Genomic DNA, 25,223 nt, shown 5'->3' with positions numbered 1-25,223 from the left:
ATTAGGTTGGGGAATAAGGATTACAACGGGGTTCGGGGATTGGTCTGAGGTTCAGGGATTAGGTTGGGGAATAAGGATTACAGCAGGGTTTGGGGATTGGTCTTGGGTTCAGAGATTAGGATGAGGTTCAGGGATTAGGAGGCGGTTCAGGGATTAGGAGGTGGTTCAGGGATTAGGAGAAGGTTCAGGGATTAGGTGGAGGCTCAGGGATTAGGTGGAGGCTCAGGGATTAGGTGGAGGCTCAGGGATTAGGTTGGGGAATAAGGATTACAATGAGGTTCAGGGATTAGGTGGAGGTTCAGGGATTACAATGGGGTTCGGGGTTTGGTCTGAGGTTCAGGGATTAGGAGAAGGTTTAGGGATTAGATGGAGGTTCAGGGTTTAGGTGGAGGTTCAGGGATTAGGAGGCGGTTCAGGGATTAGAAGGTTCAGGGATTAGGAGAAGGTTCAGGGATTAGATGGAGGTTCAGGGATTAGGTTGGGCAATAAGGATTACAATGGGGTTCGGGGATTGGACTGAGGCTCAGGGATTAGGTGGAGGTTCAGGGATTAGGTTGGGGAATAAGGATTACAATGGGGTTCGGGGTTTGGTCTGAGGTTCCGGGATTAGGTGGAGGTTCAGGGATTACAATGGGGTTCGGTCTGAGGTTCAGGGATTAGGTGGAGGTTCAGGGATTAGGTGGAGGTTCAAGGATTAGGTTGGGGAATAAGGATTACAATGGGGTTCAGGGATTGGATTGAGGCTCGGGGATTAGGTGGAGGTTCAGGGATTAGATGGAGGTTCAGGGATTAGGTTGGGGAATAAGGATTACAATGGGGTTTGGTCTGAGGTTCAGGGATTAGATTGGGGAATAAGGATTACAATGGGGTTTGGGGATTGGTCTGAGGTTCAGGGATTAGGTGGAGGTTCAGGGATTACGATGAGCTTCAGGGATTAGGTTGGGCAATAAGGATTACAATGGGGTTCGGGATTGGTCTAAAGTTTGGGGATTAGTTTGAGGTTCACTAAAATAGGTTGAGGTTCAGGAATTGGGCTGAAGGACCAGGGATTAGATTGAAGAATAAGGATTACGATGGTGCTTGGGGACTGGTCCGAGGTTCGGGGATTAGGATGAGGACCAGGGATTAAATTGAGGATTATGGATTAGGTGGAGGTTCAGGGACTAGATTGGAGAATAAGGATTACAATGGGGTTCGGGGATTGGACTGAGGTTCAGGGATGAGGACCAGGGATTAGGTTGTGGTTCAAAGAGTAGGTTGAATGTAAAGGATGAGATAGAGGAATACGGATTACAATGGTATTTAGGGATTAGTCTAAGGTTCACTAAATAGGTTGAGGTTCAGGAATTAGGCAGAGGGCCAGGGATTGGGATGAAGGACCAGGAATTGGGTTGAAGAATAAGGATTGTGATGGTGCTTGGGGATTGGTCTGAGGTTCGGGGATTAGGATGAGGACCAGGGATTAGGTTGACTGTAAAGTATTGGGTTGAGGATTAGGGATTACTATGGTGTTTGGGGATTAATCTGAAATTCAGGGATTAGGATGAGGACCAGGGACTAGGTTGAATGTAAAGGATATTAGGAAATAAGGATTACAATGGTATTTAGGGATTAGTCTAAGGTTCAAGGATTAGTTTGAATGTAAAATATTAGATTGAAAATGAGGGATTATGATGGTGTTTGGGGATTATTCTGAGGTGCACTAAATAGGTTGAGCTTCAGGATTTAGGCTGAGGGCCAGGGATTAGGTTGAGGACCAGGGATTAGGTTGATTGTAAAGTATTATGTTGAGGATTAGGGATTACGATGGTGTTCGGGGATTAGTCTGAGGTTCAGGGATTAGGTTGAGGTTCAGGGATGGTTGTAGACTAGGGATTACAGTGATGTTCAGGGATTGGGTTGAATATAAAGTATCTGGTTGTGGATTACGGATCACGATGGTGTTCATGGATTATTCTAAAATTCAAGGATTAAATTGAGAGCCAGGGACTGGGTTGAGGGATACAATGGTGTTCAGGGATTGGAGTGAGGTTCAAGAGTTGGGTTGAGGTTCAGGGATTAGGCTGAGTGTAAAGGGTTAGAGTGAGGATTCGGGATTATGATGGTGTTTAGGGATTGGGTTGAGGTTCAGGGATTGGGCTGAATGTCAAGTATCGGGTTGTGGATTAGGAATTACGATGGTGTCCAGGGATTAGTCTGAAGTTCAGGAATTAGAATAATCCCCAAACACCAGTGTAATCCCTAATTTCTGAATTTCAGACTAATCCCTGGACACCATCGTAATTCCTAATCCACAACCCGATACTTGACATTCAGCCCAATCCCTGAACCTCAACCCAGTCCCTGTACACCATCCTAATCCCCCAACCTCAGACTAATCCCTGGACACCATCCTAATCCTCAAACCTTAGAATAATCCCCAAACACCAGTGTAATCCCTAAAGTCTGAGGATTAGGATGGTGTCCAGGGATTAGTCTGAGGTTGGGGGATTAGGATGGTGTACAGGGACTGGGTTGAGGTTCAGGAATTAGGGATTATGCTGGTGTTCCTGGATTAGTCTGATGTTGGGGGATTAGAATGGTGTCGTGAATTAGTCTGAGGTTTGGGGATTAGGGATTAGGATGATGTCCAGGGATTAGTCTGAGGTTGGGGGATTAGGATGGTGTACAGGGACTGGGTTAAAATTCAGGAATTAGACTAATTCACAAACACCAGCATAATCCCCAATTCCTGAACCTTAACCCAGTCCCTGTATACAATCCTATTCCCCAACCTCAGACTAATCCTCGAACAGCGTAATCCATAATTCCTGAACCTCAGACTAATCCCCAACCTCAGACTAATCCACGAACACTAGCATAATCCCTAATTCCTGAACCTCATCCCAGTCCCTGAACACCATCCTAATCCCCCAACCTCAGACTAATCCACCAACACTATCCTAATCCCCCAGCCTCTGACTAAACCCTGGACACCATCATATTCCCCCAACCCCTGACTAATCCACGAACATAATCCTAATCCCCCAACCTCTGACTAAACCCTGGGATTATGCTGGTGTTCGTGGATTAGTCTGAGGTAGGGGGATTAGGATGGTGTCTAGGGATTAATCTGAGGTTGGGGGATAAGGATGGTGTCCAGGGTTTAGTCTGAGGTTGGGGGATTAGGATGGTGTCCAGGGATTAGTCTGAGGTTGGGGGATTAGGATTGTGTCCAGGGATTAGTCTGAGGTAGGGGGATTAGGATGGTGTCCAGGGTTTAGTCTGAGGTTGGGGGATTAGGATGGTGTCCAGGGATTAGTCTGAGGTTGGGGGATAAGGATGGTGTCCAGGGATTAGTCTGAGGTTGGGGGATTAGGATTGTGTCCAGGGATTAGTCTGAGGTTGGGGGATAAGGATGGTGTCCAGGGATTAGTCTGAGGTTGGGGGATTAGGATTGTGTCCAGAGATTAGTCTGAGGTTGGGGGATTAGGATTGTGTCCAGGGATTAGTCTGAGGTTGGGGGATAAGGATGGTGTCCAGGGATTAGTCTGAGGTTGGGAGATAAGGATGGTGTCCAGGGATTAGTCTGAGGTTGGGGGATAAGGATGGTGTCCAGGGATTAGTCTGAGGTTGGGGGATTAGGATTGTGTCCAGGGATTAGTCTGAGGTTGGGGGATAAGGATGGTGTCCAGGGATTAGTCTGAGGTTGGGGGACTAGGATGGTGTCCAGGGATTAGTCTGAGGTTGGGGGACTAGGATTGTGTCCAGGGATTAGTCTGAGGTTGGGGGATTAGGATTGTGTCCAGGGATTAGTCTGAGGTTGGGGGATAAGGATGGTGTCCAGGGATTAGTCTGAGGTTGGGGGATTAGGATGGTGTCCAGGGATTAGTCTGAGGTTGGGGGATTAGGATGGTGTCCAGGGATTAGTCTGAGGTTGGGGGATAAGGATGGTGTCCAGGGATTAGTCTGAGGTTGGGGGATTAGGATTGTGTCCAGGGATTAGTCTGAGGTAGGGGGATAAGGATGGTGTCCAGGGATTAGTCTGAGGTTGGGGGACTAGGATGGTGTCCAGGGATTAGTCTGAGGTTGGGGGATTAGGATTGTGTCCAGGGATTAGTCTGAGGTTGAGGGATTAGGATGGTGTCCAGGGATTAGTCTGAGGTTGGGGGATAAGGATGGTGTCCAGGGATTAGTCTGAGGTTGGGGGACTAGGATTGTGTCCAGGGATTAGTCTGAGGTTGGGGGATTAGGATTGTGTCCAGGGATTAGTCTGAGGTTGGGGGATAAGGATGGTGTCCAGGGATTAGTCTGAGGTTGGGAGATAAGGATGGTGTCCAGGGATTAGTCTGAGGTTGGGGGATAAGGATGGTGTCCAGGGATTAGTCTGAGGTAGGGGGATTAGGATTGTGTCCAGGGATTAGTCTGAGGTTGGGGGATTAGGATTGTGTCCAGAGATTAGTCTGAGGTTGGGGGATAAGGATGGTGTCCAGGGACTGGGTTGAGGTTCAGGAATTAGCGATTACACTGGGTGTTTGTGGATTATTCTGAGGTTGGATGAGGATGGTGTCCAGAGATTAGTCTGAGGTTTGGGGAATAGGATGGTGTACAGGGACTGGGTTCAGGATTTAGGGATTATGCTGGTGGTCATGGATTAGTCTGAGGTTGAGGGATTAGGATGGTGTCCAGGGATTAGTCTGAGGTTGGGGGATTAGGATGGTGTCCAGGGATTAGTCTGAGGTTGGGGGATTAGGATGGTGTCCAGGGATTAGTCTGAGGTTGGGGGATAAGGATGGTGTCTAGGGATTAGTCTGAGGTTGGGGGATAAGGATGGTGTCTAGGGATTAGTCTGAGGTTGGGGGATAAGGATGGTGTCCAGGGAGTAGTCTGAGGTTGGGGGATTAGGATGGTGTCCAGGGATTAGTCTGAGGTTGGGGGATTAGGATTGTGTCTAGGGATTAGTCTGAGGTTGGGGGATTAGGATTGTGTCCAGGGTTTAGTCTGAGGTTGGGGGATTACGATGGTGTGGATTGGTCTGCGGTTGGGGGATTGCGATGGTGTGGATTGGTCTGCGGTTGGGGGATTACGATGGTGTGGATTGGTCTGCGGTTGGGGGATTACGATGGTGTGGATTGGTCTGCGGTTGGGGGATTACGATGGTGTGGATTGGTCTGCGGTTGGGGGTAGATGACATTTTCGGGTATAATGATGGCACAATACAGAAGAGTTGGCCAGTGTATTTCCTGGAATGGCATCTACCAGACGTTCTTGTGAACTCACCGGAATCGGCAACTTCCCCAACCGGCACTCGCTTCTTCCAGGCCATGTGACCCAGGATGGAGAAAATGGCGAATCCGGCAAAGAAGCTGGTGCAGCAGTTTCCAATGGCAATAACCAGCGTGTCCCTGAGAGACAGACAGACCATCGATGAGCCACAACACACCTCCCAGACGGGAGGAGCCTCTCTGCTCCTCCCACATCAACCAATCCCATCCGAGAAGACAATATTTATATGCAGTGATAGCAAACACCTGACTGGCTGTAATGGGTGAGGTCAGCCAATCACCTGATCTCATCCATCTTCCGCTCCTCCCCGACCTTTGGCTTGTCCCTGGACTACATTTCCTCCCGATCCCAACTACCGCTCCTTCCCGACCTTTGGCTTGTTCCTGGACTACATTTCCTCCCGATCCCATCCATCTACCGCTCCTTCCCGACCTTTGGCTTGTTCCTGGACTACATTTCCTCCCGATCCCATCCATCTACCGCTCCTCACCGGCCTTTGGCTTGTCCCCCGACTACATTTCCTCCCGATCCCATCCATCTACCGCACCTTCCCGACCTTTGGCTTGTCCCCCGACTACATTTCCTCCCGATCCCATCCATCTACCGCTCCTCCCCGACCTTTGGCTTGTCCCCCGACTACATTTCCTCCCGATCCCATCCATCTACCGCACCTTCCCGACCTTTGCTTGTTCCTCATCTACATTTCCTCCCGATCCCATCCATCTACCGCTCCTCACCGACCTTTGGCTTGTCCCCCGACTACATTTCCTCCCAATCCCATCCATCTACCGCACCTTCCCGACCTTTGCTTGTTCCTCATCTACATTTCCTCCCGATCCCATCCATCTACCGCTCCTCACCGACCTTTGGCTTGTCCCCAGACTACATTTCCTCCCGATCCCATCCATCTACCGCTCCTCACCGACCTTTGGCTTGTCCCCAGACTACATTTCCTCCTGATCCCATCCATCTACCGCTCCTCACTGACTTTTGGCTTGTTCCTGGACTACATTTCCTCCTGATCCCATCCATCTACCGCTCCTCACCGACCTTTGGCTTGTCCCCAGACTACATTTCCTCCTGGTCCCATCCATCTACCGCTCCTCACTGACTTTTGGCTTGTTCCTGGACTACATTTCCTGATCCCCCCAAAGAGCAGTAGATGGATGGGATCAGGAGAAAATGTAGATGAGGAACAAGCAAAGGTCGGTGAGGAGTGGTAGATGGATGGGATCAGGAGGAAATGTAGATGAGGAACAAGCAAAGGTCGGTGAGGAGTGGTAGATGGGTGGGATCAAGAGGAAATGTAATTGAGGAACAAGCCAAAAGGTCAGTAAGGAGTGGTAGATGGATGGGATCAGGAGGAAATATAGTTGAGAGGAACAAGCCAAAGGTCAGTAAAGAGCTGTAGATGGTTGGGATCAGGAGGAAATGTAGTCACGGAACAGGCCAATCTACTCCCGATCCCATCCATCTACTACCCCTTACCGACCTTCAGCTAGTTCCTCGACTACATTTCCTCCCGATCCCATCCATCTACTACCTCTTACCGACCTTCAGCTTGTTCCTGGACTACATTTCATCCTGATCCCATCCATCTACCGCTCCTCCCCGACCTTTGGTTTGTTTACTGACTACACTTCTGCTTGATATCTGCTACTGGACCCCAACTTGCTCCCCTCCTGGTGGGAAGATCCTGAGGACCACAACCTCGTTCTAACACGCAGCAAAGCCCATCTCCACCATCAGGAGCTCTGGTAAACACCGGGTAGTGATTACACCCCGCATCCCGGGTGACCCCGCATCATCCACTAGGATGCTCTGCTGGTAAATTTCATGCTGAGAACTCGTGGCCCTCTACTGCTACGGCCAATGCCCCGCCCCCCGATCCCAGAGTGTAGCCCAGGGTTCACCACCACCTTATCCTGCCTCATGCAGTGCTGGAATCAGCCAATCAGAATTCATCCCTACAAAGGAAATCCTGCTCAGGCCATGGTGCCGGGCAGAGGGGGGTGCAGCACTCACCTGATCACATTGTTGTCAAACTTGTTGTAGGAAGCCATGGAGAGGAGACCACCAAAACCGATCCCCAGAGAGTAGAAGATCTGAGAGGCGGCATCGTTCCACACCTGGAGAGGATAGACATGACTGAGGGGTCCGAGTACACCGAGCATACATAATTCCCCCATGACCCCCATCTACATACGGGATGACTATTACTCGGCATGTTCTTCTCCTCCCCTCTGACCTTCCATCTACATACGGGATGACTATTACTAGGTGTGGGCTTCTTCTCCCCTCTGACCTTCCATCTACATACAGGATGACCATTATTTGACGTGTTCTTCTTCTCCCCTCTGACCTTCCATCTACATATGGGATGACTATTACTAGGTGTGGGCTTCTTCTCCCGTCTGACCTTCCATCTACATACAGGATGACCATTACTTGACGTGTTCTTCTTCTCCCCTCTGACCTTCCATCTACATATGGGATGACTATTACTAGGTGTGGGCTTCTTCTCCCGTCTGACCTTCCATCTACATACAGGATGACCATTACTTGACGTGTTCTTCTTCTCCCCTCTGACCTTCCATCTACATATGGGATGACTATTACTAGGTGTGGGCTTCTTCTCCCGTCTGACCTTCCATCTACATACAGGATGACCATTACTTGACGTGTTCTTCTTCTCCCCTCTGACCCTCCATCTACATACGGGATAACTATTACTCAGCGTGTTCTTCTTCTCCCCTCTGACCTTCCATCTACATATGGGATGACTATTACTCAGCGTGTTCTTCTTCTCCCCTCTGACCCTCCATCTACATACGGGATAACTATTACTCGGCGTGTTCTTCTTCTCCCCTCTGACCTTCCATCTACATACGGGATGACTATTACTAGGTGTGAGCTTCTTCTCCCGTCTGACCTTCCATCTACATACGGGATAACTATTACTTGGCGTGTTCTTCTTCTCCCCTCTGACCTTCCATCTACATACGGGATGACTATTACAAGGTGTGGTCTTCTTCTAACGTCTGACCTTCCATCTACATACGGGATAACTATTACTTGGCGTGTTCTTCTTCTCCCCTCTGACCCTCCATCCACATATGTGAAGACTCTATTACTCGACGTGTTCTTCTCCCCTCTGACCTTCCATCTACATACGGGATAACTATTACTTGGCGTGTTCTTCTTCTCCCCTCTGACCCTCCATCTACATACGGGATGACTATTACTCGGCGTGTTCTTCTTCCCTCCTCTGACCTTCCATCTATATACGGGATAACTATTACTCAGCGTATTCTCTCCAATGACCCTCCATCTACATACGGGATGACTATTTTTCGGCGTGTTCTTGGTTTGGGATCCATGGATTAAACTGGAGGTTTCCATAGATGAGAGGATGGTCATGTGGTCTTGCCATGATCTGGCGTCCATCCATAGAAGAGGATGGTCATGTGGTCTGGCCATGATCTGGCGTCCATCCATAGAAGAGGATGGTCATGTGGTCTGGCCATGATCTGGCGCCCATCCATAGAAGAGGATGGTCATGTGGTCTGGCCATGATCTGGCGTCCATCCATAGATGAGAGGATGGTCATGTGGTCTGGCCATGATCTGGCGTCCATCCATAGATGAAAGGATGGTCATGTGGTCTGGCCATGATCTGGCGTCCATCCATAGATGAGGATGGTCATGTGGTCTGGCCATGATCTGGCGTCCATCCATAGATGAGGATGGTCATGTGGTCTGGCCATGATCTGGCGTCCATCCATAGATGAGAATGGTCATGTGGTCTGGCCATGATCTGGCGTCCATCCATAGATGAGGATGGTCATGTGGTCTGGCGTCCATCCATAGATGAGGATGGTCATGTGGTCTGGCCATGATCTGGTGTCCATCCATAGAAGAGGATGGTCATGTGGTCTGGCCATGATCTGGCGTCCATCCATAGAAGAGGATGGTCATGTGGTCTGGCCATGATCTGGCGTCCATCCATAGAAGAGGATGGTCATGTGGTCTGGCCATGATCTGGCGTCCATCCATAGAAGAGGATGGTCATGTGGTCTGGCCATGATCTGGCGTCCATCCATAGATGAGAGGATGGTCATGTGGTCTGGCCATGATCTGGTGCCCATCCATAGATGAGAGGATGGTCATGTGGTCTGGCCATGATCTGGCGCCCATCCATAGATGAGAGGATGGTCATGTGGTCTGGCCATGATCTGGCGTCCATCCATAGATGAGGATGGTCATGTGGTCTGGCCATGATCTGGCGTCCATCCATAGATGAGGATGGTCATGTGGTCTGGCCATGATCTGGCGTCCATCCATAGATGAGGATGGTCATGTGGTCTGGCCATGATCTGGCGTCCATCCATAGATGAGGATGGTCATGTGGTCTGGCGTCCATCCATAGATGAGGATGGTCATGTGGTCTGGCCATGATCTGGTGTCCATCCATAGATGAGGATGGTCATGTGGTCTGGCCATTATCTGGCGTCCATCCATAGATGAGAGGATGGTCATGTGGTCTGGCCATGATCTGGTATCCATCCATAGATGAGGATGGTCATGTGGTCTGGCCATGATCTGGTGTCCATCCATAGAAGAGGATGGTCATGTGGTCTGGCCATGATCTGGCGTCCATCCATAGAAGAGGATGGTCATGTGGTCTGGCCATGATCTGGCGTCCATCCATAGAAGAGGATGGTCATGTGGTCTGGCCATGATCTGGCGTCCATCCATAGATGAGAGGATGGTCATGTGGTCTGGCCATGATCTGGCGTCCATCCATAGATGAGAGGATGGTCATGTGGTCTGGCCATGATCTGGCGTCCATCCATAGATGAGAGGATGGTCATGTGGTCTGGCCATGATCTGGCGTCCATCCATAGATGAGAGGATGGTCATGTGGTCTGGCCATGATCTGGCGTCCATCCATAGATGAGGATGGTCATGTGGTCTGGCCATGATCTGGCGTCCATCCATAGATGAGGATGGTCATGTGGTCTGGCGTTCATCCATAGATGAGGATGGTCATGTGGTCTGGCCATGATCTGGCATCCATCCATAGATGAGAGGATGGTCATGTGGTCTGGCCATGATCTGGCGTCCATCCATAGATGAGAGGATGGTCATGTGGTCTGGCCATGATCTGGCGTCCATCCATAGATGAGAGGATGGTCATGTGGTCTGGCCATGATCTGGCATCCATCCATAGATGAGGATGGTCATGTGGTCTGGCCATGATCTGGCGTCCATCCATAGATGAGGATGGTCATGTGGTCTGGCGTTCATCCATAGATGAGGATGGTCATGTGGTCTGGCAATGATCTGGCATCCATCCATAGATGAGGATGGTCATGTGGTCTGGCCATGATCTGGTGTCCATCCATAGAAGAGGATGGTCATGTGGTCTGGCCATGATCTGGCGTCCATCCATAGATGAGAGGATGGTCATGTGGTCTGGCCATGATCTGGCGTCCATCCATAGATGAGAGGATGGTCATGTGGTCTGGCCATGATCTGGCGTCCATCCATAGATGAGGATGGTCATGTGGTCTGGCCATGATCTGGCGCCCATCCATAGATGAGGATGGTCATGTGGTCTGGCCATGATCTGGCGCCCATCCATAGATGAGGATGGTCATGTGGTCTGGCCATGATCTGGCGTCCATCCATAGATGAGAGGATGGTCATGTGGTCTGGCCATGATCTGGCGTCCATCCATAGATGAGAGGATGGTCATGTGGTCTGGCCATGATCTGGCGTCCATCCATTCGGCACAGGAGGCGGCTCAGCATTACATTGGATTGGTCGGTGGGGTAGTTGTTGGATGGAATGTACAGAGGAGGTCCATAGAGCCATGGAGGATCCTAGAGGAGACCTCCTCCCCCCCCCCCCCCAGCGGGTGATACCTGAGCACTCTGCAGTCTCCTCCAGTCAGCGGTCAGGTAGAATCGCACGCCATCTATAGATCCCTCCAAGGTGGCCCCACGGATGATGAGCACAACCAGGACAACATACGGGAAGGTGGCGGTGAAATATACTATCTGTGGAGACAATGGGGGAGGGGAGCAATGTACAAACCATTGAGATTCATAGAGAAAAGGGAGGATTGTATACATGAAGAGGAGGGATAGGGATGGGGTGGGATCGGTGTAGGTGAAGAGGAGGGATAGGGATGGGGTGGGATCGGTCAAGAGGAGGGATAGGGATAGGGGTGGGATCGGTGAAGAGGAGGGATGGGGTGGGGTCGGTGAAGAGGAGGGATGGGGTGGGGTCGGTGAAGAGGAGGGATAGGGTGGGATCGGTGAAGAGGAAGGATAGGGGTGGGATCGGTGAAGAGGAGGGATAGGGATGGGGTGGGATCGGTGAAGAGGAGGGATCGGTGAAGAGGAGGGATAGGGGTGGGATCGGTGAAGAGGAGGGATAGGGATGGGGTGGGATCGGTGAAGAGGAGGGATGGGGTGGGGTCGGTGAAGAGGAGGGATAGGGGTGGGATCGGTGAAGAGGAGGGATAGGGATGGGGTGGGATCGGTGAAGAAGAGGGATAGGGATGGGGTGGGATCGGTGAAGAGGAGGGATGGGGTGGGGTCGGTGAAGAGGAGGGATGGGGTGGGATCGGTGAAGAGGAGGGATAGGGATGACAGGCGGAGCTCTCACCTTCCCGGAGCTGCGGATCCCCTTCAGCATGCAGAGGAAGATGATGATCCAGGCAGCGAGCAGGCACAGGGCGAGCTGCCACCTCACAGGACCCGGGTCACTGAGACCAGAACTGTGCACCACTCCCAGCACCTCCTCACTGCAATGACAGGGGGCGCCAGAGAGAAGAGGGGTACACACCACGGTGAGCATGGAGATACTGCCAACCTCCCCCCCCGACACACGGATCCCAACCTCCCCCCCCCCCGACACACGGATCCCAATTTCCCCCCCACGACACATGGATCCCAACCTCCCCCCTTCCCACGACACACGGATCCCAACCTCCCCCCCCCCCCCGACACACGGATCCCAACCTCTCCCCCCCCCGACACACGGATCCCAATTTCCCCCCCACGACACACGGATCCCAACCTCCCCCCTTCCCACGACACACGGATCCCAACCCCCCCCCCCGACACACGGATCCCAACCCCCCCCCACACGGATCCCAATTTCCCCCCCCCCCACGACACACGGATCCCAACCTCCCCCCTGACACACGGATCCCAACCCCCCCCCTGACACACGGATCCCAACCCCCCCCCCCCCCCCCGACACACGGATCCCAACCTCCCCCCCCCACAGACACACAGATCCCAATCTCCCCCCCCCCCCCGACACACGGATCCCAACCCCCCCCCCGACACACGGATCCCAACCCCCCCCCCCCCCCGACACACGGATCCCAACCCCCCCCCCCCCGACACACGGATCCCAACCCCCCGACACACGGATCCCAACCTCCCCCCCACCCCGCCGACACACGGATCCCAACCCCCCCCGACACACGGATCCCATCCTCCCTCCCCCCCACGACACACGGATCCCAACCTCCCCCCCCCCCTCACGACACACGGATCCCAACCTCCCCCCCCCCACGACACACGGATCCCAACCTCCCCCCCCCCCCCCTCACGACACACGGATCCCAACCTCCCCCCCCCACGACACACGGATCCCAACCTCCGCCCCCCACGACACACGGATCCCAACCTCCCCCCCGCAATGCGCGGATCCAAATCTCCCCCCCGACACACAGATCACACACTTACTTCCAGAACGCTTCCGGGGCGCTGAACTGGGACCCGTTCATGGATGTGTTCTGAAAAACACCCGACATACAGGATGGGACATGCAGAACGCACAACATACGACACATGGAACACACAACATACAGGATGGGACATGCAGAAAACACGGAACACACAACATTCAGGATGGGACATGCAGAACACATGGAACACACAACATACAGGATGGGACATGCAGAACACAAGGAACACACAACATACAGGATGGGACATGCAGAACACATGGAACACACAACATACAGGATGGGACATGCAGAAAACACGGAACATGGAACACACAAACCTGATGGGACATGCAGAATACACGGAACACACAACATACAGGATGGGACATGCACAACACACAGAACACACAACATACAGGATTCGACATGAAGAACACATTGAACACACAACATACAACACAGGACATGCAGAACACATGGAACACACAACAAACGAGACATGAAACACACAACATATGACACACAGAACACATAAAAGATGACAACATATAACATACAGAACACACAAGATATGACACAAAGAACATACGTCACATGGAACACACAACATATGAGACACGGAACACACAACAGATGACACAACATACTGTATAACATACAGAACACACAAGATATGACACAAAATATAGAACACAAAGAACATACAACATATGAGACAAGGTACACACAACATACAACACACAACATACGACACACAGAGCACACAACATTCAACACACAAGATGTGACACACAACAGATGATCCACGGAACACACATCATATGACACACAACATATTACACACGGAACAAACATATGACACATGGAACACACAATATGCGACACAGAATACATGACAGATGACACAGGAAGACACAATATATGACACATGGAACACAACATGTGACAAATGGAACACAGAACATGACACGAAACACACAAAGCCCACATGACATACAACACGAAGCATGACGTGACACACAGAACAAATATATGACACATGCAACACATGACACAGAACACATAACAGATGACAACATATAACATACAGAACACACAAGATATGACAAAAAACATAGAACACAAAGAACATACAACATATGAGACAAGGTACACACAACATACAACACACGACACACGGAGCACACAACATTCAACACACAAGATGTGACACACAACAGATGTCGCACAGAACACACATCATATGACACATGAAACACACATTATATGACACACAACATATGACACACTGAACATATGACACATGGAACACATGACATGTGACACAGAATACATGACAGATGACACAGATAGAAACAATATATGACACATGGAACACAACATGTGACAAATGGAACACAGAACATGAACACACAAAGCCCACATGACATACAACACGAAGCATGACGTGACACACAGAACAAACATATGACACATGCAACACATGACACAGAATAATACATGACAGATGACACACAGAACACATGACTTGTGACACACACCATATAACACACGAGAGATGACACACGGAACACACACAGACAGTCAGGATCTTACCGTGCACAGCTGCATGTAGCGGGGGGCCTGGCATGACCAGGGGAGGGGGCTCTGGAAGGACTGGCCCAGGTAGTAGAAGGTCCAGGCAATGATGACGTTATAATAGAGAGAGACCAGAGAGGAGACCAGGAGCATCCCGACCCCGATACCTGGGGGGACAATGGGGACACCACCAGTCATTGCCGCTCCACCAATAGGATCCACCCATGAGGTCCCACCATTGTATGTCAGACATGACCGGTCCCATGAGGTCCCACCATTGTATGTCAGACATGACCGGTCCCATGAGAGACCAGAGAGGAGACCAGGAGCATCCCGACCCCGATACCTGGGGGGACAATGGGGACACCACCAGTCATTGCCGCTCCACCCATGAGGTCCCACCATTGTATGTCACACATGACCGGTCCCATGAGGTCCCACCATTGTATGTCAGACATGACCGGTCCTATGAGAGACCAGAGAGGAGACCAGGAGCATCCCGACCCCGATACCTGGGGGGACAATGGGGACACCACCAGTCATTGCCGCTCCACCCATGAGGTCCCACCATTGTATGTCACACATGACCGGTCCCATGAGGTCCCACCATTGTATGTCAGACATGACCGGTCCTATGAGAGACCAGAGAGGAGACCAGGAGCATCCCGACCCCGATACCTGGGGGGACAATGGGGACACCACCCGTCATTACCGCTCCACCAATAGGATCCACCCATGAGGTCCCACCATTGTATGTCACACATGACCGGTCCTATGAGGTCCCACCATTGTATGTCAGACATGACCGGTCCTATGAGAGACCAGAGAGGAGACCAGGAGCATCCCGACCCCGATACCTGGGGGGACAATGGGGACACCACCCGTCATTGCCGCTCCACCCATGAGGTCCCACCATTGTATGTCACACATGACCGGTCCCATGAGGTCCCACCATTGTATGTCAGACATGACCGGTCCTATGAGAGACCAGAGAGGAGACCAGGAGCATCCCGACCCCGATACCTGGGGGGACAATGGGGACACCACCAGTCATTGCCGCTCTACCAATAGGATCCACCCATGAGGTCCCACCATTGTATGTCAGACATGACCGGTCCCATGAGGTCCCACCATTGTATGTCAGACATGACCGGTCCCATGAGAGACCAGAGAGGAGACCAGGAGCATCCCGACCCCGATACCTGGGGGGACAATGGGGACACCACCCGTCATTACCGCTCCACCAATAGGATCCACCCATGAGGTCCCACCATTGTATGTCACACATGACCGGTCCCATGAGGTCCCACCATTGTATGTCAGACATGACCGGTCCCATGAGAGACCAGAGAGGAGACCAGGAGCATCCCGACCCCGATACCTGGGGGGACAATGGGGACACCACCCGTCATTACCGCTCCACCCATGAGGTCCCACCATTGTATGTCAGACATGACCAGTCCCATGAGGTCCCACCATTGTATGTCAGACATAACCAGTCCCATGAGGTCCCACCATTGTATGTCAGACATGACCGGTCCCATGAGGTCCCACCATTGTATGTCAGACATGACCAGTCCCATGAGAGACCAGAGAGGAGACCAGGAGCATCCTGACCCCGATACCTGGGGGGACAATGGGGACACCACCCGTCATTACCGCTCCACCCATGAGGTCCCACCATTGTATGTCAGACATGACCGGTCCCATGAGGTCCCACCATTGTATGTCAGACATGACCGGTCCCATGAGGTCCCACCATTGTATGTCAGACATGACCGGTCCCATGAGAGACCAGAGAGGAGACCAGGAGCATCCCGACCCCGATACCTGGGGGGACAATGGGGACACCACCAGTCATTGCCGCTCCACCAATAGGATCCACCCATGAGGTCCCACCATTGTATGTCACACATGACCGGTCCTATGAGGTCCCACCATTGTATGTCACACATGACCGGTCCTATGAGAGACCAGAAAGGAGACCAGGAGCATCCCGACCCCGATACCTGGGGGGACAATGGGGACACCACCCGTCACTGCCGCTCCACCCATAGGATCCACCCATTAGGTCCCACCATTGTATGTCACACATGACCGGTCCCATGAGGTCCCACCATTGTATGTCAGACATGACCGGTCCCATGAGAGACCAGAGAGGAGACCAGGAGCATCCCGACCCCGATACCTGGGGGGACAATGGGGACACCACCCGTCATTACCGCTCCACCCATGAGGTCCCACCATTGTATGTCAGACATGACCAGTCCCATGAGGTCCCACCATTGTATGTCAGACATGACCGGTCCCATGAGAGACCAGAGAGGAGACCAGGAGCATCCCGACCCCGATACCTGGGGGGACAATGGGGACACCACCCGTCACTGCCGCTCCACCCATGAGGTCCCACCATTGTATGTCAGACATGACCGGTCCCATGAGGTCCCACCATTGTATGTCAGACATGACCGGTCCCATGAGAGACCAGAGAGGAGACCAGGAGCATCCCGACCCCGATACCTGGGGGGACAATGGGGACACCACCCGTCATTACCGCTCCACCCATGAGGTCCCACCATCGTATGTCACACATGACTGGTCCTATGAGGTCCCACCATTGTATGTCAGACATGACCAGTCCCATGAGGTCCCACCATTGTATGTCAGACATGACCGGTCCTATAAGGTCCCACCATTGTATGTCAGACATGACCGGTCCTATGAGGTCCCACCATTGTATGTCAGACATGACCGGTCCTATGAGGTCCCACCATTGTATGTCAGACATGACCGGTCCCATGAGAGACCAGAGAGGAGACCAGGAGCATCCCGACCCCGATACCTGGGGGGACAATGGGGACACCACCCGTCATTACCGCTCCACCCATGAGGTCCCACCATTGTATGTCAGACATGACCGGTCCTATGAGGTCCCACCATTGTATGTCAGACATGACCGGTCCCATGAGGTCCCACCATTGTATGTCAGACATGACCGGTCCCATGAGGTCCCACCATTGTATGTCAGACATGACCGGTCCCATGAGGTCACATTACCTTTCAGGATGGGGCAGCACTTCCAGACGGTGATGGGCCCCGCGGCCCCGTACTGGCCCAGGCTCAGCTCCATCAGGAAGAGGGGGAGGCCGGTGAAGAAGAGCATGATGGAGTACGGGATGAGGAAGGCTCCTGGGAGAGGAAAAACAACACTCACCATCAGATCCAATCCGACCAATCAGAACAAAGGAACAATCTCATTGTGGATCTACCGAAACCTCACCGCCTATGGACCCCCCACACATAGATCCCCCCGGTCAGTCCTCACCGCCTATGGACCCCCCACACATAGATCCCCCCAGTCATTCCTCACTGCCTATGGACCCCCCACACATAGATCCCCCCGGTCAGTCCTCACCGCCTATGGACCCCCCACACATAGATCCCCCCGGTCAGTCCTCACCGCCATGGACCCCCACACATAGATCCCCCCGGTCAGTCCTCACCGCCTATGGAACCCCCACACATAGATCCCCCCACATATAGAGGAAAAACTGGAAATGGTGCACTCCTAGATATGGCCTGGACCGGCCTTCTGTCACACCAGGCACATTCCCGAGGACAGGGGGCCTCCGTCCATTCCCGAGGACAGAGGGCCTCCGTCCATTCCCGAGGACAGACGGCCTCCGTCCATTCCCGAGGACAGACGGCCTCCGTCCATTCCCGAGGACAGACGGCCTCCGTCCATTCCCGAGGACAGACGGCCTCCGTCCATTCCCGAGGACAGACGGCCTCCGTCCATTCCCGAGGACAGACGGCCTCCGTCCATTCCCGAGGACAGACGGCCTCCGTCCATTCCCGAGGACAGACGGCCTCCGTCCATTCCCGAGGACAGACGGACTCCGTCCATTCCCGAGGACAGAAGGCCTCCGTCCATTCCCGAGGACAGAGGGCCTCCGTCCATTCCCGAGGACAGACGGCCTCCGTCCATTCCCGAGGACAGACGGCCTCCGTCCATTCCCGAGGACAGACGGCCTCCGTCCATTCCCGAGGACAGACGGCCTCCGTCCATTCCCGAGGACAGAGGGACTCCGTCCATTCCCGAGGACAGGGGGCCTCCGTCCATTCCCGAGGACAGGGGGCCTCCGTCCATTCCCGAGGACAGACGGCCTCCGTCCATTCCCGAGGACAGACGGCCTCCGTCCATTCCCGAGGACAGACGGCCTCCGTCCATTCCCGAGGACAGACGGCCTCCGTCCATTCCCGAGGACAGACGGCCTCCGTCCATTCCCGAGGACAGACGGCCTCCATCATAGTGAATTGTATTCGGATGTTTTGGGTGATGGGTGGTGACATCGGGTGGAAGGTATTTGTGTTGTGGGTGGAGTGATCTGGTGAGGGGGCGGGGTGATCTGGTGAGGGGGCGGGGTGATCTGGTGAGGGGGCGGGGTGATCTGGTGAGGGGGCGGGGTGATCTGACATGCGTGTCACTGCAGTACCGGCTTATTATGTGTTGGGTGTGGAGAGGAATCCAGATGAGTAATCCTGATAATCGCTCATCACCCCGGGACACGCGTGACCTTCAGTGTTCACTGTCAACAACCTGACCCGGGACACCGCCAGTTTCCTCCTGCCGTGTTCTATATATATATACACAGTGAAGGAGATGCGTATCTGCTCCCCTACTTGGTGGCCAATCCCTTGTTGGCCATCACAGAGGTCAGACGTTTCCTGGAGTTGGCCCCCAGGTTCGCACACATCTCAGGAGGGATTTTGGCCCACTCCTCTTGGCAGATCCTCTCCAAGTCATTAAGGTTTGGTGGATGACGTTTGGCAACTCGAACTTTCAGCTCCTCCACAGATTTTCCATCGGATGAAGGTCTGGAGACTGGCTAGGCCACTCCAGGACCTTAATGTGCTTCTTCTTGAGCCGCTCCTTTGTTGCCTTGGCCGTGTGTTTTGGGTCATTGTCATGCTGGAACACCCATCCACCACCCATTTTCAATGCCCTGGCTGAGGGAAGAAGGTTCTCACCCAAGATTTGAGGGTACATTGCCCCGTCCATCGTCCCTTTGATGCGGTGCAGTTGTCCTGTCCCCTTAGCAGAAAAACCCCCCCAAAGCAGAATGTTTCCACCACCATGTCTCACAGTTGGGATGGTGTTCTTGGGGTCATAGGCAGCTTTCCTCCTCCTCCAAACACGGCGAGTTGAGTTGATGCCAAAGAGCTGGATTTTGGTCTCCTCTGACCACAACACTTCCCACCAGTCCTCCTCGGCATCATTCAGATGTTCAGTGGCAGACTTCAGACGGGCCTGGACATGGGCTTTCTTGAGCAGAGGGACCGTGCGGGGGCACTGCAGGATTTCAGTCCTTGTCGGCGTAGTGTGTTACCAATTGTTTTCTTGGTGACTGTGGTCCCAGCTGCCTGGAGATCATTGACAAGATCCTCACGTGTAGTTCTGGGATGATTCCTCACTGTTCTCATGATCATTGACACTCCACGAGGTGAGATCTTGCATGGTGCACCAGACCTAGGGAGACTGACACTTGTTTTGTGTTTCTTCCATTTGTGAATGATTGCACCAACTGTTGTCACCTTCTCACCAAGCTGCTTGGCCATAGTTTGGTAGCCCAGTCCAGCCTTGTGTAGGTCTACCATCTTGTCCCTGACCTCCTTGGACAGCTCTTTGGTCTTTGCCATGGTGGAGAGTTTGGAATCTGATGGTTTGATGGCTCCTGTGGACAGGTGTCTTTTATACAGGTAACACAATGAGATTAGCAGCACTCCCTTTAAGAGACTGCTTCTAATCTCAGCTTGTTACCTGTATGAGAGACACCTGGGAGCCAGAAATCCTGCTGAATGATAGGGGATCAAATCCTTCTTTCCCTCATGAACATGCAGATCCGTCATCATTTGTTAGACGCATTTCTGCTGAATTTGTTGTTGTATTCTGTCTCTCAGTGTTACACCGAACATTCCATTGTTAGACCGATCATTTCTGTGTGAGGGGCGAACATTCCATTGTTAGACCGATCATTTCTGTGTGAGGGGCGAACATTCCATTGTTAGACCGATCATTTCTGTGTGAGGGGCGAACATTCCATTGTTAGACCGATCGTTTCTGTGTGAGGGACAAACATTCCATTGTTAGACCGATCATTTCTGTGTGAGGGGCGAACATTCCATTGTTAGACCGATCATTTCTGTGTGAGGGGCAAACATTCCATTGTTAGACCGATCATTTCTGTGTGAGGGGAGAACATTCCATTGTTAGACCGATCGTTTCTGTGTGACGGGTGAACATTCCATTGTTAGACCGATCGTTTCTGTGTGAGGAGAGAACATTCCATTGTTAGACCGATCATTTCTGTGTGAGGGGCGAACATTCCATTGTTAGACCGATCATTTCTGTGTGAGGGGCGAACATTCCATTGTTAGACCGATCGTTTCTGTGTGAGGGGCGAACATTCCATTGTTAGACCAATCATTTCTGTGTGAGGGGCGAACATTCCATTGTTAGACCGATCATTTCTGTGTGAGGGGCGAACATTCCATTGTTAGACCGATCATTTCTGTGTGAGGGGCGAACATTCCATTGTTAGACCGATCATTTCTGTGTGAGGGGCGAGCATTCCATTGTTAGACCGATCATTTCTGTGTGAGGGGCGAACATTCCATTGTTAGACCGATCGTTTCTGTGTGAGGGGCGAACATTCCATTGTTAGACCGATCATTTCTGTGTGAGGGGCGAACATTCCATTGTTAGACCGATCGTTTCTGTGTGAGGGGCGAACATTCCATTGTTAGACCGATCGTTTCTGTGTGAGGGGCGAACATTCAGCATCAGAGGGGGGCAAATACGCATTTCCTGCACTGTAAGTATACTGACCCCCGATGGGGGACGGAGGAGTTCAACTATGGGAGGGCTGGAGGATCTCTGTCCTCCAAAACAGAGGAGCTCAGTCACGGAAGACGGAGGAGCTGAGGACGGGGGGGGGGAGGTGGGAGAAGCTGAGGACAGGGGGGAGGTGGGAGAAGCTGAGGACAGAGGGGAGGTGGGAGGAGCTGACAGGGGGCGGGGTCTATCGGGTGAATCCACAGCTGTGTAGAGGGTTCTTTATGGTCAGAGCGGTGAGGATGTGGACCTTCCTTCCCCCGTTGGTGGTTTCAGCGAGGACATGGTATATGTGAGTGAACCTGAGGACAGGAGGTTGGAGGAGCTGAGGACAGAGGGGAGGTGGGAGGAGCTGAGGACAGGAGGTGGGAGGAGCTGAGGACAGAGGGGAGGAGCTGAAGACAAGGTGCTGGGAGAAGCTGAGGACAGAGGGGAGGAGCTGAAGACAAGGTGGTGGGAGGAGCTGAGGACAGAGGGGAGGTGGGAGGAGCTGAGGACAGGAGGTGGGTGGGAGGAGCTGAGGACAGACGGGAGGTGGAAGGAGCTGAGGACAGAGGGGAGGAGCTGAAGAAAAGGCGGTGGGAGGAACTGAGGACAGAGGGGAGGTGGGAGGAGCTGAGGACAGAGGGGAGGTGGGAGGAGCTGAGGACAGAGGGGAGGTGGGAGGAGCTGAGGACAGGGGGCGGGGTCTATCAGGTGAATCCTCAGCTGTGTAGAGGATTCTTTACGGTTAGAGCTGTGAGGATGTGGAGCTCCCTTCCCCTGTTGGTGGTGTCAGTGGGGACATGGTATATGTGAGAGGAGCTGAAGACAGGAGGTGGGAGGAGTTGAAGACAGGAGGTGGGAGGAGCTGAAGACGGGGGGCGGGGTCTATCGGGTTCTTTACGGTCAAAGCGGTGAGGATGTGGAGCTCCCTTCCCCCGTTGGTGGTGTCAGTGGGGACATGGTATATGGGGGTGACATGTCTCCACACGTCATCGTGCTCACGCCATGAACTCCTCCCGGTGATCCCGCCATGGAGATCCATCTGCAGGCACTTCCTGTTGTAAGGTGACAACGCTGGATTGTCCTCCCCATGGAGGTGACCACACATGACACATAGGGCCCTCTGGTGTCACCATCAGGGAGGCAGGAAGTGGCAGCACAGAGATGGAAGGGGGGGGGGAGGAAAAGACAAACTCTGCGCGGACTCCTCACGTCCCTCCCCCAGGAATGACTCCCATTTTCTGAGTCCACAATCATTCTCTGTGTCCCCCCCCCCAGCACTCACCTCCCCCGTTCCGGTAGCAGAGGTACGGGAACCTCCACACATTGCCCAATCCCACGCAGTACCCGATGCAGGACAGCAGGAACTCATACTTCCCTCCCCAGGTCTCCCGGGGGGCGGAGCCTGCAGGTGGAGGGAGGGGCCCGGACTCAGGGGGCGATGATGGCGGAGGGAGGCTGGCGTTGGGATGGAAGTTGGGTCCCAGAGCCGGTGATGTTCCCTGAGAGAGAGAAAACACTTCATTATATGGACGCCCAACATCATCCAACCCTTCCCTCCCCAGCCTGACTGGCCCCACCCCTTTCCTGCATCAGAGCTCTGCCTCATTTCCTGGCTGGAGAACAACCAGCATCATCAAACCCTTTCCTCCCCAGCCTGACTGTCCCTGACCCCACCCCTTTCCTTCATTATAGCTCCGCCTTATTTCCTGGCTGGACGACACCCAGCATCATCCAAGGCTTTCCTCCCCAGTCTCTCTCTCTGTACTGCGCTCTCCCCTGTGTTGGTGATATCACATTGGTGGTCTCTCTCTGTACTGCGCTCTCCCCTGTGTTGGTGATATCACATTGGTGGTCTCTCTCTCTCTGTACTGCTCTCTCCCCTGTGTTGGTGATATCACATTGGTGGTCTCTCTGTACTGCGCTCTCCCCTGTGTTGGTGATATCACATTGGTGGTCTCTCTCTGTACTGCGCTCTCCCCTGTGTTGGTGATATCACATTGGTGGTCTCTCTCTCTCAGTACTGCGCTCTCTCCTGTGTTGGTGATATCACATTGGTGGTCTCTCTCTCTCAGTACTGCGCTCTCTCCTGTGTTGGTGATATCACATTGGTGGTCTCTCTCTGTACTGCGCTCTCCCCTGTGTTGGTGATATCACATTGGTGGTCTCTCTCTGTACTGCGCTCTCACCTGTGTTGGTGATATCACATTGGTGGTCTCTCTCTCTCTCAGTACTGCGCTCTCCCCTGTGTTGGTGATATCACATTGGTGGTCTCTCTCTCTGTACTGCGCTCTCCCCTGTGTTGGTGATATCACATTGGTGGTCTCTCTCTCTCTGTACTGCGCTCTCCCCTGTGTTGGTGATATCACATTGGTGGTCTCTCTCTCTGTACTGCGCTCTCCCCTGTGTTGGTGATATCACATTGGTGGTCTCTCTGTACTGCGCTCTCCCCTGTGTTGGTGATATCACATTGGTGGTCTCTCTCTGTACTGCGCTCTCACCTGTGTTGGCGATATCACATTGGTGGTCTCTCTCTCTGTACTGCGCTCTCCCCTGTGTTGGTGATATCACATTGGTTCTCTCTCTCTCTGTACTAGACTCTCCCCTGTGTTGGTGATATCACATTGGTGGTCTCTCTCTCTGTACTGCGCTCTCCCCCGTGTTGGTGATATCACATTGGTGGTCTCTCTCTGTACTGCGCTCTCCCCTGTGTTGGTGATATCACATTGGTGGTCTCTCTCTCTCTCAGTACTGCGCTCTCCCCTGTGTTGGTGATATCACATTGGTGGTCTCTCTCTCTGTACTGCGCTCTCCCCTGTGTTGGTGATATCACATTGGTGGTCTCTCTCTCTGTACTGCGCTCTCCCCTGTGTTGGTGATATCACATTGGTGGTCTCTCTCTCTGTACTGCGCTCTCCCCTGTGTTGGTGATATCACATTGGTGGTCTCTCTCTCTGTACTGCGCTCTCCCCTGTGTTGGTGATATCACATTGGTGGTCTCTCTCTCTGTACTGCGCTCTCCCCTGTGTTGGTGATATCACATTGGTTCTCTCTCTGTACTGCGCTCTCCCCTGTGTTGGTGATATCACATTGGTGGTCTCTCTCTCTCTCTCTGTACTGCGCTCTCCCCTGTGTTGGTGATATCACATTGGTGGTCTCTCTCTCTGTACTGCGCTCTCCCGTGTTGGTGATATCACATTGGTGGTCTCTCTCTCTGTACTGCGCTCTCCCCTGTGTTGGTGATATCACATTGGTGGTCTCTCTGTACTGCACTCTCCCCTGTGTTGGTGATATCACATTGGTGGTCTCTCTCTCTCTGTACTGCGCTCTCCCCTGGGTTGGTGATATCACATTGGTGGTCTCTCTGTACTGCGCTCTCCCCTGTGTTGGTGATATCACATTGGTTCTCTCTCTGTACTGCGCTCTCCCCTGTGTTGGTGATATCACATTGGTTCTCTCTCTCTCTGTACTGCGCTCTCCCCTGTGTTGGTGATATCACATTGGTGGTCTCTCTCTTTCTCTGTACTGCGCTCTCCCCTGTGTTGGTGATATCACATTGGTGGTCTGTCTCTGTACTGCGCTCTCCCCTGTGTTGGTGATATCACATTGGTGGTCTGTCTCTGTACTGCGCTCTCCCCTGTGTTGGTGATATCACATTGGTGGTCTCTCTCTCTGTACTGCGCTCTCCCCTGTGTTGGTGATATCACATTGGTGGTCTGTCTCTGTACTGCGCTCTCCCCTGTGT

The 25,223-nt window shown here is 52.8% G+C and overlaps 1 protein-coding gene across 1 annotated transcript in view; it reads right to left on the bottom strand.

Moving 5' to 3' along the window:
- LOC149430608 (sodium-dependent proline transporter-like) overlaps window positions 1-25,223 on the bottom strand; it is a 54,092-nt gene that overhangs the window by 20,026 nt on the left and 8,843 nt on the right. The window contains exons 2-9 of the mRNA XM_089666195.1: window positions 22,764-22,980; window positions 17,656-17,787; window positions 14,617-14,765; window positions 13,037-13,086; window positions 11,943-12,081; window positions 11,195-11,329; window positions 7,291-7,394; window positions 5,260-5,384 (exon numbers count right to left, since the gene is read on the bottom strand). Of these exons, the coding sequence (XP_089522321.1) occupies window positions 5,260-5,384; window positions 7,291-7,394; window positions 11,195-11,329; window positions 11,943-12,081; window positions 13,037-13,086; window positions 14,617-14,765; window positions 17,656-17,787; window positions 22,764-22,980 (1,051 nt within the window). The remainder of the gene's footprint in view (window positions 1-5,259; window positions 5,385-7,290; window positions 7,395-11,194; window positions 11,330-11,942; window positions 12,082-13,036; window positions 13,087-14,616; window positions 14,766-17,655; window positions 17,788-22,763; window positions 22,981-25,223) is intronic.

Source organism: Staurois parvus, unplaced genomic scaffold (assembly GCF_062004578.1).
Source record: "Staurois parvus isolate SC_StPar_1 unplaced genomic scaffold, SC_StPar_1.0 ptg002597l, whole genome shotgun sequence".
NCBI lineage: Eukaryota > Metazoa > Chordata > Amphibia > Anura > Ranidae > Staurois > Staurois parvus.
Note: the sequence above shows the minus strand (reverse complement) of the source record. Positions and strands in the feature narration are given on the sequence as shown.